We start from the raw sequence: 17059 nt of genomic DNA on the forward strand, positions 1-17059 counted from the left end.
ACACATCGTATCACACAGTTCATACATAACACAGTCGCAGGAGGTTCGTACGTCACTATTTCACGCCGAGCATACATCACACACCGTCTCATGCAGTTCGTACATTAGACACCATCTAACGCAGGTTGTATATCACACACCGTCTCATTCAGTTCATTGATAATACACTGTTTCATGCAGTTCGTACATCACACATCGTTTCACGCAGTACGTATATCACAAACTGTCTCCTGCAGTTTGTACATAACACACAGATTCATTCATTTCATACATCACACACCGTCTCAGGCAATTGTACACCACTCACTGTTTGACACAGTTTGTACACCACACCGTCTCACGCAGTTCGTACATCAGACACCGTCTCACGCAGTTCATACACCAAACACAGTCCCACGTGGTTCGTACGTCGGTTTCACTCAATTCGTATATCACAGACCGCCTCACGGAGTTTGTATATAACACACCATCTCACGAAGTTCATGCATCACTTTCACGCAGTTTGTAGATTAAAAAAATCTCACACAGTTCGTAAATCACATATGGTCTCAAGCAGTTCGTACGTCACAGACACGCAGTTAGTATGTCAGTTTCACGCAGTTCGTACATCATTCACTGTCTCACGCAGAGCGTACATCACACCGTCTCATGTATAAAACACCGTCACATACAGTTCATACATCACACACCGTCTCACGTAGTTAGCATATCACACTATCTCACGCAGTTCATTCACCATTTCACGCAGTTCGTACACCACACTCCATTTCACGCAGTTCGTACATCACACACCGTCTGCAGTAGTTCGTATATCACACTGTCTTACGCAGTTTGTACACTTGACACCACCTCACATACCGTCTCAAGTAGTTGATATATCAGACACCATCTCACGTAGTTCGTACACCACAGACCGTCTCACGTAGTTCGTACATCACACACCATATGATGCAGTTCGTACATCACAGTCTAAAGAAGTTCGTACACCACATACCGTTTTTACGCAATTCGTACACCATACACCGACTCATGCAGGTACGTAATTCGTACACCAAAAAACGTCTCACCTATTTGTTCATCACATACCGTCTCACGCAGTTCATACACCACTGATAGTCTCATACAGTTCATACATCAGTCTCACGCAGTTCGTATTTATGACAGTCTTTCGCAGTTCGTACACTACTTATATTGTCACACGCAATTCGTACATCAGTTTCAGGTAATTTGTACGAGTACATCATACACCGCCTCACGCAGTTCGTACGTCATGGTGTCAGGCACTGTGTATATCACACACTGTTTTACGCAGATCGTACACTATAGACCGTCTCACACAGTTCGTACATCACACCTACTCACGCAGTGTGTACATCACACACCGTGTCATGTAATTCGTATATCATATCGTCGCAAGCAGTTCGTAGATCATACAGTTTAAACGGGTCATAGGGTCCTTTCCAGTTTAATATAAAGGACCATTTTAACTAAAAAGGGAACCTATTCGTATTTCCAGGGGGACCTCGTCTTTACCCCCTCACCCCACCCCTCCCCCTAGGTACGGCCGTGTTGAACATTACGCAAATAACTCTTCTGTTATTTTCTTTTTTAACAGAAAGCAGAATGTCTAAGCCGGGAAGGCGAGTAGCGATCCTGGGAGCCGGAGTGTCTGGGCTGGCCTCCATAAAGTCTTGTCTGGAGGAGGGATTGGAACCCATCTGCTTCGAACAGCGGCGAGAAATAGGTCAGCTAAGTCACACAGTAGTACAATGCAGAGGCTCGTGGTAGTTAAAGGCATAGTAGCTCGGACACCCGACCCGTACCGATATCATCGGAAGATATACACACTTGACCTGTCCCGAACAACACTTTATTCAGCCGGCTGCAGAATCGTAATATCCCGATTGTTATCGAATAATGCTCGAGTAGCCATAAATGCGAAACAAATACTGTTCGTTCATGTTTAGCTGTCACGACGGAGTAATGCTAGGTTCAAACTACCAAGTGTCAGCACCAAGTTAGCCAACTTTCTGCTGTCACGACCTCTACGACTGTCCAGTTGCTAGTCTGAGCGACAACGCAACTGCCGAGTTGGCCAAATTCGTCGTGACAGTTGACAGTCTGAGATTAGCATTAGCCAACTCGACAGTGGCGTTGTAATTTTCCCCACTTCCAGGTGCGATATGATTAACAACTAATCGTGTATACGAGGAGAATCGCTTTGTAACAGTGCTCAGACTAGCAAGCGAACAGTCGTAGAAGTCGAGAGATAGGCAAGGTGGCCAACTCCGTGGTAACAGTTTGTAGTTGAAGCCTGGCATAACGTTGGTCTTTTAAATATTTGCAAAACGGACTATTGTGACTAGCGTTAGTTAAAGAGGACTATAATATACCCAATGTTTATATCAAGTGACGTGAAATTGATTTAAAATATCTTTTATAGACTGAGAATTGAATTTTGAGAAGTCTCTACTACTACTAGTGCGAGATAATTTCATGTAAAAATCTGAATGATAAACCCGTATTCCATGATGAAAATCATATCTTTGCACAAGGCAAAGTCGAAATGACGTTAAGCAAAGTCGTGAATGCTTCCATGATCCACTATCGGGTGCTCGTCCTTAGGAGGACTGTCACTCCTGTAGGAAATCCGTAACGGGATCCCTAGTAGAACTGCCACTCACATAGGAGATAGGACTGCCACTCTCGTAGGAGATCCGTAACAGGATCCTTGGGAGGAGTGCCACTCCCATAGGAGATCCGTAACACGATCTTTAGGAGGACTGACACTGTCGTAGGAGATCGTAACAGGATGTTTCCAGACAAAACTTAATCTTGCAGTCAGTGATACTATGCCTTTATACATGTAATCATATTGTCCAATAGCTTAACAGTCGAGATAGCATTAACTGGTTTGCTTTGCTAATAATACAAGCACAGTATATAGCCTTTTGCACTGATATATACCCAAGTAACCGCTTTAAACCTCGTGGTTGTTTTTTTGACATAGAATACACGTGCTTCTGCTTTTAACAGCCCTTGCTTGTCGAATACCGAAACGCCAACTCGTTCATTATATCATGATCCTATTCCTTCTATTGGTGAAGTTTGATAAAGTTAAAGTTAAAGGGTTTTTTTTTCTTTAACGACAGCACTAGATCACATTGATTTATTAATCATCGGCTATTGGATGTCAAATATTTGGTAATTTTGTGATATAGTCTTACAAAGGAAACCCGTTACATCCCTTTGGTAGCAAGGGATCTCTTATATACACCATCTTACAGACAGGGTAGCACATACCAGTCGTGGTGCACTGGCTGAAACGAGACGTAGCCCAATGGGCCCACTGATGGGGATCGATCCCAAACCGACCGCGCATGAGGCGGACACTTCACCACTGAGCTACGTCTCGTCCCGTGACGTTTGTTGGGAAATGATGTCGTGCGCCCACCTGTGCCCTAGTCGACTGATCGCAAGAGGCTAGCAATTACACAGCATAACATGAACAGCACTGTTGATTTACACGAGCACATGCAGCACAGCCAGCCGGACAGTGACTCTGTATCGTATGTTTAGGCTGTGTTTCGGTCATTTAGATCGGATTACAACATTCAAGGTTAACGTTAGTTTCAAATTGTGGCAGGTGTGGCGCTCAGCTTAGTCACATCTAGTAATTGAGGAAGAATTAAATATATGTGTCACAGCTTTTAACATGATTAATTTTCAGAGGTGTGCAAATAGCAAATCACACCGTATGTCATTGGATAACGTCCACTTAAGACTCACTTTAGATTTGCGTTTACCATAGTTTGACACCCAATAGCCGATGTATTTGTTCGTGCTGGAGTGTCGTTAAACATTCATTCATTCATTCATTCATTCATTTTGCCACTTGAGACAGGCGGGGAAGGGAGTACAGGGCATCCGTGACCGCCCTCTAGGTCCGCAAATGACTGCATGAATCAGCACATTCAAATTACTTTATTAAACGCACATTCTTAGGGTTGGGTTGGTTTTAATTTCCTTATATGGCTACTATTGTGAGTTATTTATTTAACTATCAACTGATCAGCTAATATATAATATTGATACGCCGGTAAATTAATGTCATCTCATCGTAAATGGATTGTCATAAGATTTGAAAATATGCCCCGATAATTGGTGTTTGGTGGTAAATAGAACATTGTATTATTTAATGGCCATTTCATACCATTTATTAAATACAACACTCGTAGCTCAAAAATATAATAATCTCGCTTATTTTAAAATAAGTCCTTCCAAGATCTATGGTATCAAACGCCCACTTACTTAGTACCCTCTATATCTCGTGTATGCGAATCGCATATCAGTAGTATAGTGACTATGCATATCAATAGTATGGTGACTGTGCATATCAGTAGTATAGTGACTGCTCATTTCAGTAGTATGGTGACTGCGCATATCAGTAGTACGGTGACTGCGCATTTCAGTAGTCTGATGACTGCGCAAATCAGTAGTATAGTGACTGCGCATATCAGTAGTATAGTGACTACGGATATCAGTAGTATAGTGACTGCGCAAATCAGTAGTATAGTGACTGCGCATATCAGCATATCAGTAGTATAGTGACTACGGATATCAGTAGTATGGTGACTGCACATATCAGTAGTATAGTGACTACGGATATCAGTAGTATGGTGACTGCGCATATCAGTAGTATGGTGATTGCACATATCAGTAGTATGGTGACTGCGCATATCAGTAGTAGGGTGACTGCGCATATCAGTAGTATGGTGACTGCGCATATCAGTAGTATAGTGACTGCGCATTGTAGTAGTATAGTGACTGTGCATATCAGTAGTATAGTGACTGCGCATATCAGTAGTATAGTGACTGCGCATATCAATAGTATAGTGACTGCGCATATCAGTAGTATGGTGTCTACGGATATCAGTAGTATAGTGACTGTGCATATCAGTAGTATAGTGACTGTGCATAGTCGTATGGTGACTGCGCATATTAGTAGCATGGTGACTGCGCATATCAGTAGCATGGTGACTGCGCATATCAGTCGTATGGCGACTGCGCGTATCAGTCGTATGGCGACTGCGCATATCAGTAGCATGGTGACTGCGCATATCAGTAGTATGGTGACTGCGCATATCAGTCATATGGCGACTGCACATATCAGTAGCATGGTGACTGCGCATATCAGTAGTATAGTGACTGCGCATATCAGTGTATATATATATATATATATATATATAACGACACCACTAGGACTCATTGATTTATTAATCATCTGCTATTGCACATTTGGTCATTTTGACATCCGCTACCTTTATCCATTAGTAGCCAAAAATGCAGCAAGGGATATTTTATATGCACTTTCCCATAAATAGCAATCAGTAGTGGCATACTTATGGCCAATCTCGCCCCAGGCAAGTGCTGTATCACTTATATAACCATTTTCTAAAAAGCAGTTACTACATCAGTCAAGTTGTCAGAGCATAACTCTAACAATATTATAATACAGTGTACATAAATGAATAGATGTAAAATCAATTTTAGATAATGTTGGCTGTATATCATATATTGTTGTCAATATATATATATATATATATATATATATATATATATATATATATATATATATATATATATATATATATATATTATCCTATAATTTGCTTATGATATCTATGTCATAAACCCAAGTAATAATTTGGTGTATTAACCCGGTTAATAGTGGTATGCAAATTTGCAAGGTCTCCAGGTAATGTGTTGCTATGGATGGGTCATTTGCTTACACGCCAACAAGACCCGTGTACCTGAGCGTAACGTTTTCAAAGATTTATTTAAAATGCGTGACATCAAACTAATTTGTGTTAATCGTGATGACGTCATATTACCGATGACGGCGACCATATCACTGTGATTTACTAAAAATTGAATTCAAATATTATTTTAGAAGTGTTATAGGATAAATAGAATTCGTTACTCGTTGTTTTTAAATATGTAAAATATCAACCTCGTCTAGTTAATCGGTATTTGTCGAGGCAGAGCTGATTAAAATAGACTCAGTTGATATTTTCCATATTAAAAATACTCGTGACGAATCCTCTGTCTCTCTCTCTGTGAACAAGATGGTGGCTGCTACGCCTGCGCGTGGTACCTGGTTCTCTTATAGCATTGTGGAGGTATCCACGATTCACATTTAGCTTTATGCTTAAAATATTATTCATTTCTTCTCGTCTGGCCGTGTGGATTTTTTTTTAATGATTTCAAAACGTAGTTTTCATATAAACCGAAACGATTAAATATATATATATATATATATATATATATATATATACACACACACACACACACACACTCTTCAAAAAAAGGAACTTGACATTGATTTTCAAAGTTTATTAAACACAAATGGTAGCCATGATACACGCAACCATGTACATGTCCGAAACAGTATATATGTACACAGACATATGTGTGACATAGGGGTGGGCAAAATGTCAGTATCGGTTATGATCACCACGAGCTCTGATGACAGTTTAACAACGGCGACGCATGGAAGCAATCAAACGTTGCACAACACGTTGTGGAATGCTCTGCCACTCATGGTTGCATAGTACTAAAGAAGAGTATGAAAACCAACTAGGCTGATGGGTTTGAAAATATTGCATTCGGTGACTTGACATATTCCATAGCATGTGTCTTTTTTCCACCATGATGCGTACCACATTAATTTACTACTGTGTGTGGATGAAGTGGTGCTCATTTCAAATGTTACATATAATATGAATTTTTTTCTAGTGAAGTTCTTATCATATGCCCATTGAAGTCTTTCAAAACACAGGATCACTGCAATAAATGAGTTTTAAGGGAATGATTTATTGGAAATGAGAGACTCTGATTATGCATGCACACACTACATGTACAACTAAGCATACACAACCAACCCATAGTATGTATCTTCAAGAGTAGTATTTTTATTTATTATTTGTTTTAAATATGATACATTGCATTTGTATACAACTTTACATAACACTGATGCTTCATGAGGTGTACATTAAATCAGGTTGCACTGTAGGAAAAACATTTTCAATTATGTTGTCACATCATATCGTGATACCATGCATCCATCAGCACGTGGCAGGAGAAAACGAGTCTCATCTAATAACAAAACAGTCCTCCACCTGGCACGTGTCCATCTCACCCTCTTCTGGTACCACTGCAGACGCTCAATTAAGTGACGTGGGGTCAAAACGTTACGTCGCACTGGTCTTCTAGAGAAAATTCCTGCCTCCATCAGCCGATTACGAACTGTCTGGTCAGAAATTCTGCGTAGTCAAGGGATTTGTGTCGCTGTGGTCGTTGCTGTTGTGGTTCGATTTCGACGATGAAGCACCCGGATGTATCGATCTTGAGTGGCGGTGGTAACTCTGGGACGACCTGACCTTGGCCTGTCATTAACACATTGAGTGGTGTTGTACCGTGCCCATAAATCAGAGATGGTCTGTCTGGAGACTCCAAAGTGCCTTGCCACAGCTTGTTGAGTTACCCCTGCTTGCAAGCTCCCGATGGCATTATTGCGTTGAGCTGACGTCAATCTTGGCATTATTACGTTACCTAAAGTGTTGTTATGCGGTCTGTTTGAATCACTGCTGATGTGGCCTTTTATGCCCTACCAGCGGAGGGTTCGGTATGTAAAGTTACAGAACTTCATGATACACGTTCGTCTCTGAGGGTTGCGCTTTTGCGTTTCAGTATAAACGTTTACAGTGACTACGTGATGCGAATCGAACGTGTTTTCTAGTATTTTTGGATCACCATTCGCTCACTTACTTGATTGTCTTTACGATGTCTTTGATTCTGTAAAAATAATCGGATAGCATTATTTTTATCAATGTCAAGTTTCTTTTTTTGAATATGAGTGTATATATATATATAATTATTTTATCAATCTAAGATTTTAGAATGTACAAATAGCTGTACGATTCAGTAAGTTGTATTTGTAGAAAGTATTACAAAGCCCAATGTTATAAAGTTTAATGTTTTATAAACATATTGCAACACATATCACACGGGATGAACAAGAACTAATATTTAAAGCAAGAAATGTTGAATCGTAATTTCACCAACGTTTTTTATTTTGACTTTTTTTACTTCTGTTTTACTTTTGACTTTTTTGCAACTAGGATTGAGGATGAGGTATACTGATCAGCTATCTAGCCACAAAAGTTGTTCAGACTTTGTAAGTTAACGTTTTTCTTTTATACTCTTCTTCTGAGAAAATCCCTCCCAAAGACACCCTGGCACCAGCTATGAAGTTGTCAGCAGATGACGGCAACAGGAAACACACTAGAGCAGTGGTTTGACATACACCTTTCTCTGTTGATGTTGTATATCAATAATAATCATTCAGAGATCACAAAATTTGTATTTCAGTTCATAATATAAAGTCACTGGCTCTACTTCCAGAAATATATAAAAAAAAAACACTTTTTGTTTAGCACAAAATGCATGTCCAGTTACTTTAAACACCAGTATAATCAGAAACACTGGATTTGTGAACATTTATAAATTAATCAACACGTTGTGTTCAAGTTAACAGTCAAAAGGGGTAGCTGTCACAGAGTTTTACACTTCTGGAAAACCAGCATCAGTGTCTTTAATTCTACATCTCGAATACACATTCTCCACATTATAACATCACGAATACACATTCTTTACATTCTCCACATTATAACATCACGGATACACATTATATACATTCTCCACATTATAACATCTCGAATACACATTCTTCACATTTTAACATCACGGATACACATTCTATACATTCTCCACATTATAACATCTCGAATACACATTCTCCACATTATAACATCACGGATACACATTCTATACATTCTCCACATTATAACATCTCGAATACACATTCTCCACATTTTAACATTACGAATAAACATTCTATACATTTTCCACATTTTAACATCTTGAATACACATTCTCCACATTATAACATCATGGATACACATTCTATATATTCTCCAAATTATAACATCTCGAATACACATTATCCACATTTTAACATCACGAATACACATTCTATACATTTTCCACATTTTAACATCTCGAATACACATTCTCCACATTTTAACATCTTGAATGCACATTCTCCACATTTTAACATCTTGAATGCACATTCTCCACATTTTAACATCTTGAATGCACATTATCCACATTTTAACATATTGAATACACACTCTCCACATTTAAACATCTCGAATACACATTATCAACACATTTTAACATCTCGAATAAACATTATCCACATTTTAACATCTCGAATACACATTCTCAACATTTAAATATCTCGAATACAAATTCTCCACATTTTAACATCTTGAATACACATTTTAACATCTTGAATACACATTTTAACATCAAACCATCAATACACATTCTCCACATTTTAACATCGAACCAGCAATACAAATTTTTACATCTAACCAGCAATACACAGTCTCCACATTTTAACATCAAACCATCAATACATATTCTCCACATTTTAACATCGAACCAGCAATACACAGTTTAACATCTAATTAGCAATACACATTCTCCACATTTTAACATATAACCATCAATACATATTCTCCACATTTTAACATTGAACCAACAATACACATGTTAACATCTAACCATCAATACACATTCTACACATTTTAACATCTAACCATCAATACACATTCTCCACATTTTATCATCGAACCAGCAATACACATTTTAACATCTAACCATCAATACATATTCTACACATTTTAACATCTAACCAGCAATACACATTCTACACATTTTAACATCTAACCATCAATACACATTCTACACATTTTATCATCGAACCAGCAATACACATTTTAACATCTAACCAGCAACACACATTTTCCACCTTTTAACATCTAACAAGTAGCGCTTTAAGAAACAATTACACGTGTAAAAGCAACGAACATTAAAATTCGCTACTTTTATTATTCTTCATTATGTTAATAGATTTGAAAATAAAAATTCATCTAAGCACTCGAATCTTCTTGGTCAATTCCACGAGACAAACCTCAGATGAAATGTAGAGAGTTAGATCTACAAACACTGAACTGGTGATAACGATATTGTCAGTATATAATGTTTGCATCCAGAGCCGGTTTAATGATCTGCGGGGCCTGTAGCACAAATAACGGCGGGGACCCTTCCCAGGATACATATTTGCAACCCCCTCGGGAAGAGGGGAAAAAATGACCTGGAGAAAATAATTGTACACATCACCGCTGGGCCCCCTGAAGCGCGGGCCCGTAGCACGTGCTACACGTGCTACTAGGATAAACCGGCTCTGTTTGCATCGTTTACTTCTGATTGTTCACCTCTTTCATTTACTACATAATTGTTTCACTAATTATCGATTAACATAAAATATATTACCTCTTTATTTAATTATTATTTTTTTGTAATAGTGTTTTAGTGATGACGTCGCATAATAAACAAGTACATGCGTTTGTTTTTATTTTTCCAAAAAATATCCATTTTATGAATATTCACTTCATTGTTGACGCTTAAACAAAAAGCAATATTTGATTTCAGTAAGTTTACTGGAAATGATTTGGCAAAATATGAAATGTTTTAAACACCTCTTTTCCCCCTTTTTTGCCTGTTCTTTAAAAAATAATGACAAACATTAAATATTTTGTTTTGCTTTTTGGTGTTTTTTTTTCGTTTTGTTTAACTGCACATTGATTAATTAATCATCGACTATTGGATATCAAACATTTGGTTATTCTGACTCATCAGAGGTCATCAGGAGTCATCAGGAGAAACCTGCTACATTATTCCTAATGCAGTAAGGGATCTTTTATATGCACTTTCCCACAGACAGGAAAACACATACCACCGCCTTTGTCCAGTTGTGGTGCACTGGTTAGAACGAAAAAAACCCAATCAGTTGAATGGGTCCACCGATGTGGTTCGATCCTACGATGCAAGCACCTCAAGCGAGCACTCAACCGACTGATCTAAATCCCGCCCCCACATTAAATGTGTTTGAGAAATGATTTGGCAAAATTTGACGTTTTAATATTTTCCACTTTTTCTGTCTGTTCTCTCAGAAATTATTTGAAACTGTAATACAAAACAGAATATGAAATATTTTAAACACTTTTCCCCATTTTCCCGTTTTTTCTTTAAAATAAATAAATAAATAAAATAAAATAATGTTAGACAGTTTTTCTATTAGGTTTTAAAAGATTGTGTTTCCGAGAACGTGCCGGGAAAGCAATCACCCCAGCGGCGTACGACAAAATGTTATGTATGTACTCTTTTCACACCCCAGAGGTGTGCGACAAAATGTTATGTATGTACTCTTTTCACACCCCAGCGGTGTACGACATAATGTTATGTATGTACTCTTTTCACACCCCAGCGGTGTATAACAAAATGTTATGTATGTACTCTTTTCACACCCCAGCGGTGTACGACAAAATGTTGTGTATATACTCTTTTCACACCCCAGAGGTGTACAACAAAATGTTATGTATGTACTCTTTTCACACCCCAGCGGTGTGCGACAAAATGTTATGTATGTACTCTTTGCCTATAACCCAGTGTGCCTACAGTATGAAAAAGTTACCTCCCCAATTAAAATTGGAAGATTCCCTATTTTTGTGTCTCTCAAACCAATACAATAAAACAGAACACTGGTCCAACGTCACCGTGGATTAGCTCCAGTACCACGCAAAAGGGGTGTATCATGATATTGATACACGCCTTTTGGAGTTGAAACATCAGCTTCAGCAACGCCACAATTTGCTTAATATTTTGTAAAAAAAATATTTCTTTAATATTTGAGGTCATTATAATTGTTTTTATAATAAGATAGTCATATTATTTTGTCATGTTATTTCTTATACATAGGGACCATGCATGGTGTGCCCCACTTTTAATTGGGGGATGTCACCTTTTCATACTGTAGGCAAACTGAGTTGAAGGTAAATTGAGTTGTAGGCAAACTGAGTTGTAGGCAAACTGAGTTGTAGGCAAACTGAATGTAGGCAAACTGAGTTGAAGGCAAATTGAGTTGTAGGCAAAGTGAATTGTAGGCAAAGTGAATGTAGGCAAACTGAGTTGAAGGCAAACTGAATTGTAGGCAAACTGAGTTGAAGGCAAACTGAGTTGTAGGCAAACTGAGTTGTAGGCAAACTGAATTGTAGGCAAACTGAATGTAGGCAAACTGAGTTGAAAGCAAACTGAGTTGTAAGCAAACTGAATGTATGCAGACTGAGTTGAAGGCAAACTGAATGTAGGCAAACTGAGTTGTAGGCAAACTGAATGTAGGCAAACTCAGTTGTAGGCAAAATAGGTGTAGGCACAATGGGAGGACACCTTTTCGGTTTCCCGGAAATTTATCCTTTTTTTTTAGGCCTTTATGGTTTCAAGGAAGAATATCTCTGTTTCAGAACTATCTAAGCATTGTAAGAATCTATTATGAAATGCGTATTCATAAAATGGGTATTAAAAAGACAAACCAAAGGCATGTACTTGTTTATTATGGGTGCGATTATGGGTTGTATGACCTCAACCGGAGAATTCAATAATGTGCATAGACTCACTACTGATTTTTGATAGATAGTTTGATTAGTTGGCACTCAAAGGTGACAGATGCACGCTAAGAATTTATATTTCGCAGATCAACATATTCCCAACAATGTTTGCAGGACACAAATAAAAATCAAACTTTTGTACATCATATGAAACATCTTGAGAATATCTACTGCGTAGTCACCGTGGTTTGCTCCTGCGTGGCGTTAAACTACGTCTTGTGAAATCAGCTAAGGAGTTTCGAATGCTTTCTACAAGAAGCATCCGGAATCGCCCTGTAATGTTCTAATTACAAATTCCAATTTCAGATCCTGGTTAGTGACATCCAGTTTTTAAAAAAATAATTCTTAGTATTTGTATGTATTATTACATATTACACGCACGCACGCACTCCAAATATACATACATTATACACACACAACTGAAATGAAAAGAACCCGAAATGATTTTTTTTTTCATTTTTGCAGGAGGCATGTGGAGTGGGGTTGATGAATCGCTCACGGGTTGTGCACCACAACCGTACAAGTCGCTTGTGACAAACTCTAGCAAAGAAATGACTTGCTTTAGCGACTACCCATTTCCCAAAGAAGTTCCAACTTACATGCCCATGAAACTGGTTCGCAAGTATTTGAACAGCTATGCGGAACATTTCAATCTCAAGCCGTATATACAGCTTGAAACTAAAATTATCCAAGTCTCGAAGGCACGAGATTATGACGAGAGTGGAAAGTGGGACATTGCTATCGAGGACAGTAATGGCCGCCGACATACAGAGATTGTGCATGCAGTTATTGTCTGCACAGGGGTCTGTGTTAAACCACGGTACCCGACGATTGAAGGCATGGTTTGCTTTAAAGGTAAAATAGAACACAGTATCAGTTTCACAGGAGGAGAGGCCTACAAGGACAGGAATATCGTCGTCGTTGGTACGTTCCCCTTTTTTACTTACACAGCATAGCGATATTACTTGTGTTTACATAATGTGAAGATAATTTCATTTACATAATTTGACGATGTTGCTTTCATTTATATAATATAAATATATTTTTATTTACATAATATATGTGTAACGATATTACTTTTATTTACATAATATATTGATATTACTTTTATTTACATAATATGTTGATATTACTTTTATTTACATGATATAACATTTTTATTTACATAATACAGTGATATTATTTTTATTTATATTACACTTGATATTACTTAATATTTCTTGTATTTACATGTCAACGATATTACTTTTATTGACATAATACGTCAATATTATTTTTATTACGCAATTGCAAATGGTTCCGTGCAGGACAAACATATTCAAATATCCGAAATATATCATAATCCGATATCCAAATAAGTGGATTTGACTGTTTAACAGTATTATGTTTATTTACATGATAATGTTAAAATAAATTAGCTGTGGAAAATCGAAGTACTTTGGAAAAGCTCAGTGTTAACAGATGAGTAATGAGTTCAATGCATTTAAGTGTATTGCGTCAATACTGCTAGGGGCAGCAGGTAACAAACACTAAATATATACATTAATTAGAGTTCAATTCATTTAAGTGCATTGCGTCAATACTGCTAGGGGCAGCAGGTAACAAACAATAAATATATACATTAATTAGAGCATTCCCACGTTGCTTCACTTGTTTTAAAGTTTTTAAACATTACAACGTATTTTTCACTATTAAAGCCGTTTTAATCATTCATATTGGAAGTACTTGCATTTTATTATTTAAAATATTTATTTTGGTACACCTGAAGTGGTCTTGGTCATCCAGGTTTTTGTAATACCCAAAAATAAATATTTCATAATTCTAAAAAGGCACATTCGTTTGAGAAGTAATGGTTATCGAAACAAGCTCTAGTTACTTATAGACAGTAATTCCTCGTTTAAACGTCACAAACTTTAGCTTAACTCTGTTTTACATTTATCCAATTGTGTTGCATGTTTGTAGATTAACTAAACAATGTCCATTTTCACGGGCTGAAACAAGGGTCTGCGCCTTTTAAGCAATTTACAGTCAGACCTAGTTACAATTACCACCATTACAAATACATCTACGCCATCCGACGAAAGGTTTATGGAAATATCTCATGAATACGTTATATAACAGAAGTCACCTTAAGACACCGACAGCGCAAATTTAGAACAAATCTAAAAATTACCTCTAAAAATAGTTCCTTTTTCATATAACAACAAAAGGGAAATTAAAATATAATTAACAGATTAGAGAAACTATATATACAAATTGCAATACTTGTTAATACCCAACATCTCGTTTTAAATACTCTAGATCCCACCACTAATACACAATATCTCATTTTAAATATTCTAGATCCCATCACTAATACCCATCATCTCGTTTTAAATACTCTAGATCCCACCACTAATACCCAATATCTCATTTTAAATACTCTAGATCCCACCACTAATACCCAACATCTCGTTTTAAATACTCTAGATCCCACCACTAATACACAACATCTCGTTTTAAATACTCTAGATCCCCACCACTACTCTAGATCCCACCACAACAACATCTCGTTTTTACTCTAAATACTCTAGATCCCACCACTAATACACAACATCTCGTTTTAAATACTCTAGATCCCACCACTAATACACAACATCTCGTTTTAAATACTCTAGATCCCACCACTAATACACAACATCTCATTTTAAATACTCTAGATCCCACCACTAATACCCAATATCTCGTTTTAAATATTCTAGATCCCACCACTAAAACCCAACATCTCGTTTTAAATACTCCAGATCCCACCACTAATACCCAACATCTCGTTTTAAATACTCTCACTAATTTAAATAAATACTCTAGATCCCACCACTAATACCCAACATCTCGTTTTAAATACTCTAGATCCCACCACTAATACCCAACATCTCGTTTTAAATACTCTAGATCCCACCACTAATACCCAACATCTCGTTTTAAATACTCTAGATCCCACCACTAATACCCAACATCTCGTTTTAAATACTCTAGATCCCACCACTAAACATCTCATTTTAAATACTCTAGATCCCACCACTAATACCCAACATCTCGTTTTAAATACTCTAGATCCCACCACTAATACCCAATATCTCGTTTTAAATATTCTAGATCCCACCACTAATACCCAAATCTCATTTTAAATACTCTCATTTTAAATATCTCTAGATCCCACCACTAATACACAACATCTCGTTTTAAATACTCTAGATCCCACCACTAATACCCAACATCTCGTTTTAAATACTCTAGATCCCACCACTAATACCCAACATCTCGTTTTAAATACTCTCTCACCACTTTTAAATATCTCATTTTAAATATCCCACCACTAATACCCAACATCTCGTTTTAAATACTCTAGATCCCACCACTAATACCCAATATCTCATTTTAAATACTCTCTAGATCCCACTCACTAATAATACCAACATCTCGTTTTAAATACTCTAGATCCCACCACTAATACCCAACATCTCATTTTAAATACTCTAGATCCCACCACTAATACCCAACATCTCATTTTAAATACTCTAGATCCCACCACTAATACCCAACATCTCATTTTAAATACTCTAGATCCCACCACTAATACCCAACATCTCGTTTTAAATACTCTAGATCCCACCACACCACTAAATATATCCCACCACTAATACCCAACATCTCGTTTTAAATACTCTAGATCCCACCACTAATACCCAACATCTCGTTTTAAATACTCTAGATCCCACCACTAATACCCAACATCTCGTTTTAAATACTCTAGATCCCACCACTAATACCCAACATCTCGTTTTAAATACTCTAGATCCCACCACTAATACCCAACATCTCATTTTAAATACTCTAGATCCCACCACTAATACACAACATCTCGTTTTAAATACTCTAGATCCCACCACTAATACACAACATCTCATTTTAAATACTCTAGATCCCACCACTAATACACAACATCTCATTTTAAATACTCTAGATCCCACCACTAATACCCAACATCTCGTTTTAAATACTCTAGATCCCACCACTAATACCCAACATCTCATTTTAAATACTCTAGATCCCACCACTAATACCCAACATCTCGTTTTAAATACTCTAGATCCCACCACTAATACCCAACATCTCGTTTTAAATACTCTAGATCCCACCACTAATACCCAACATCTCATTTTAAATACTCTAGATCCCATCACTAATACACAACATCTCGTTTTAAATACTCTAGATCCCACCACTAATACCCAACATCTCGTTTTAAATACTCTAGATCCCACCACTAATACACAACATCTCGTTTTAAATACTCTAGATCCCACCACTAATACACAACATCTCGTTTTAAATACTCTAGATCCCACCACTAATACACAACATCTCATTTTAAATACTCTAGA

The 17059-nt window shown here is 37.3% G+C and overlaps 1 protein-coding gene across 1 annotated transcript in view; it reads left to right on the top strand.

The window, feature by feature from the left end:
- The window catches only part of LOC121374338 (dimethylaniline monooxygenase [N-oxide-forming] 1-like), a 46426-nt gene that overhangs the window by 17638 nt on the left and 11729 nt on the right, over nt 1-17059 (top strand). The window contains exons 2-3 of the mRNA XM_041501410.1: nt 1616-1744; nt 13101-13559. Of these exons, the coding sequence (XP_041357344.1) occupies nt 1624-1744; nt 13101-13559 (580 nt within the window). The 5' untranslated portion in view covers nt 1616-1623. The remainder of the gene's footprint in view (nt 1-1615; nt 1745-13100; nt 13560-17059) is intronic.

This window comes from Gigantopelta aegis, chromosome 1, assembly GCF_016097555.1.
Source record: "Gigantopelta aegis isolate Gae_Host chromosome 1, Gae_host_genome, whole genome shotgun sequence".
In the NCBI taxonomy this organism is placed as follows: domain Eukaryota; kingdom Metazoa; phylum Mollusca; class Gastropoda; order Neomphalida; family Peltospiridae; genus Gigantopelta; species Gigantopelta aegis.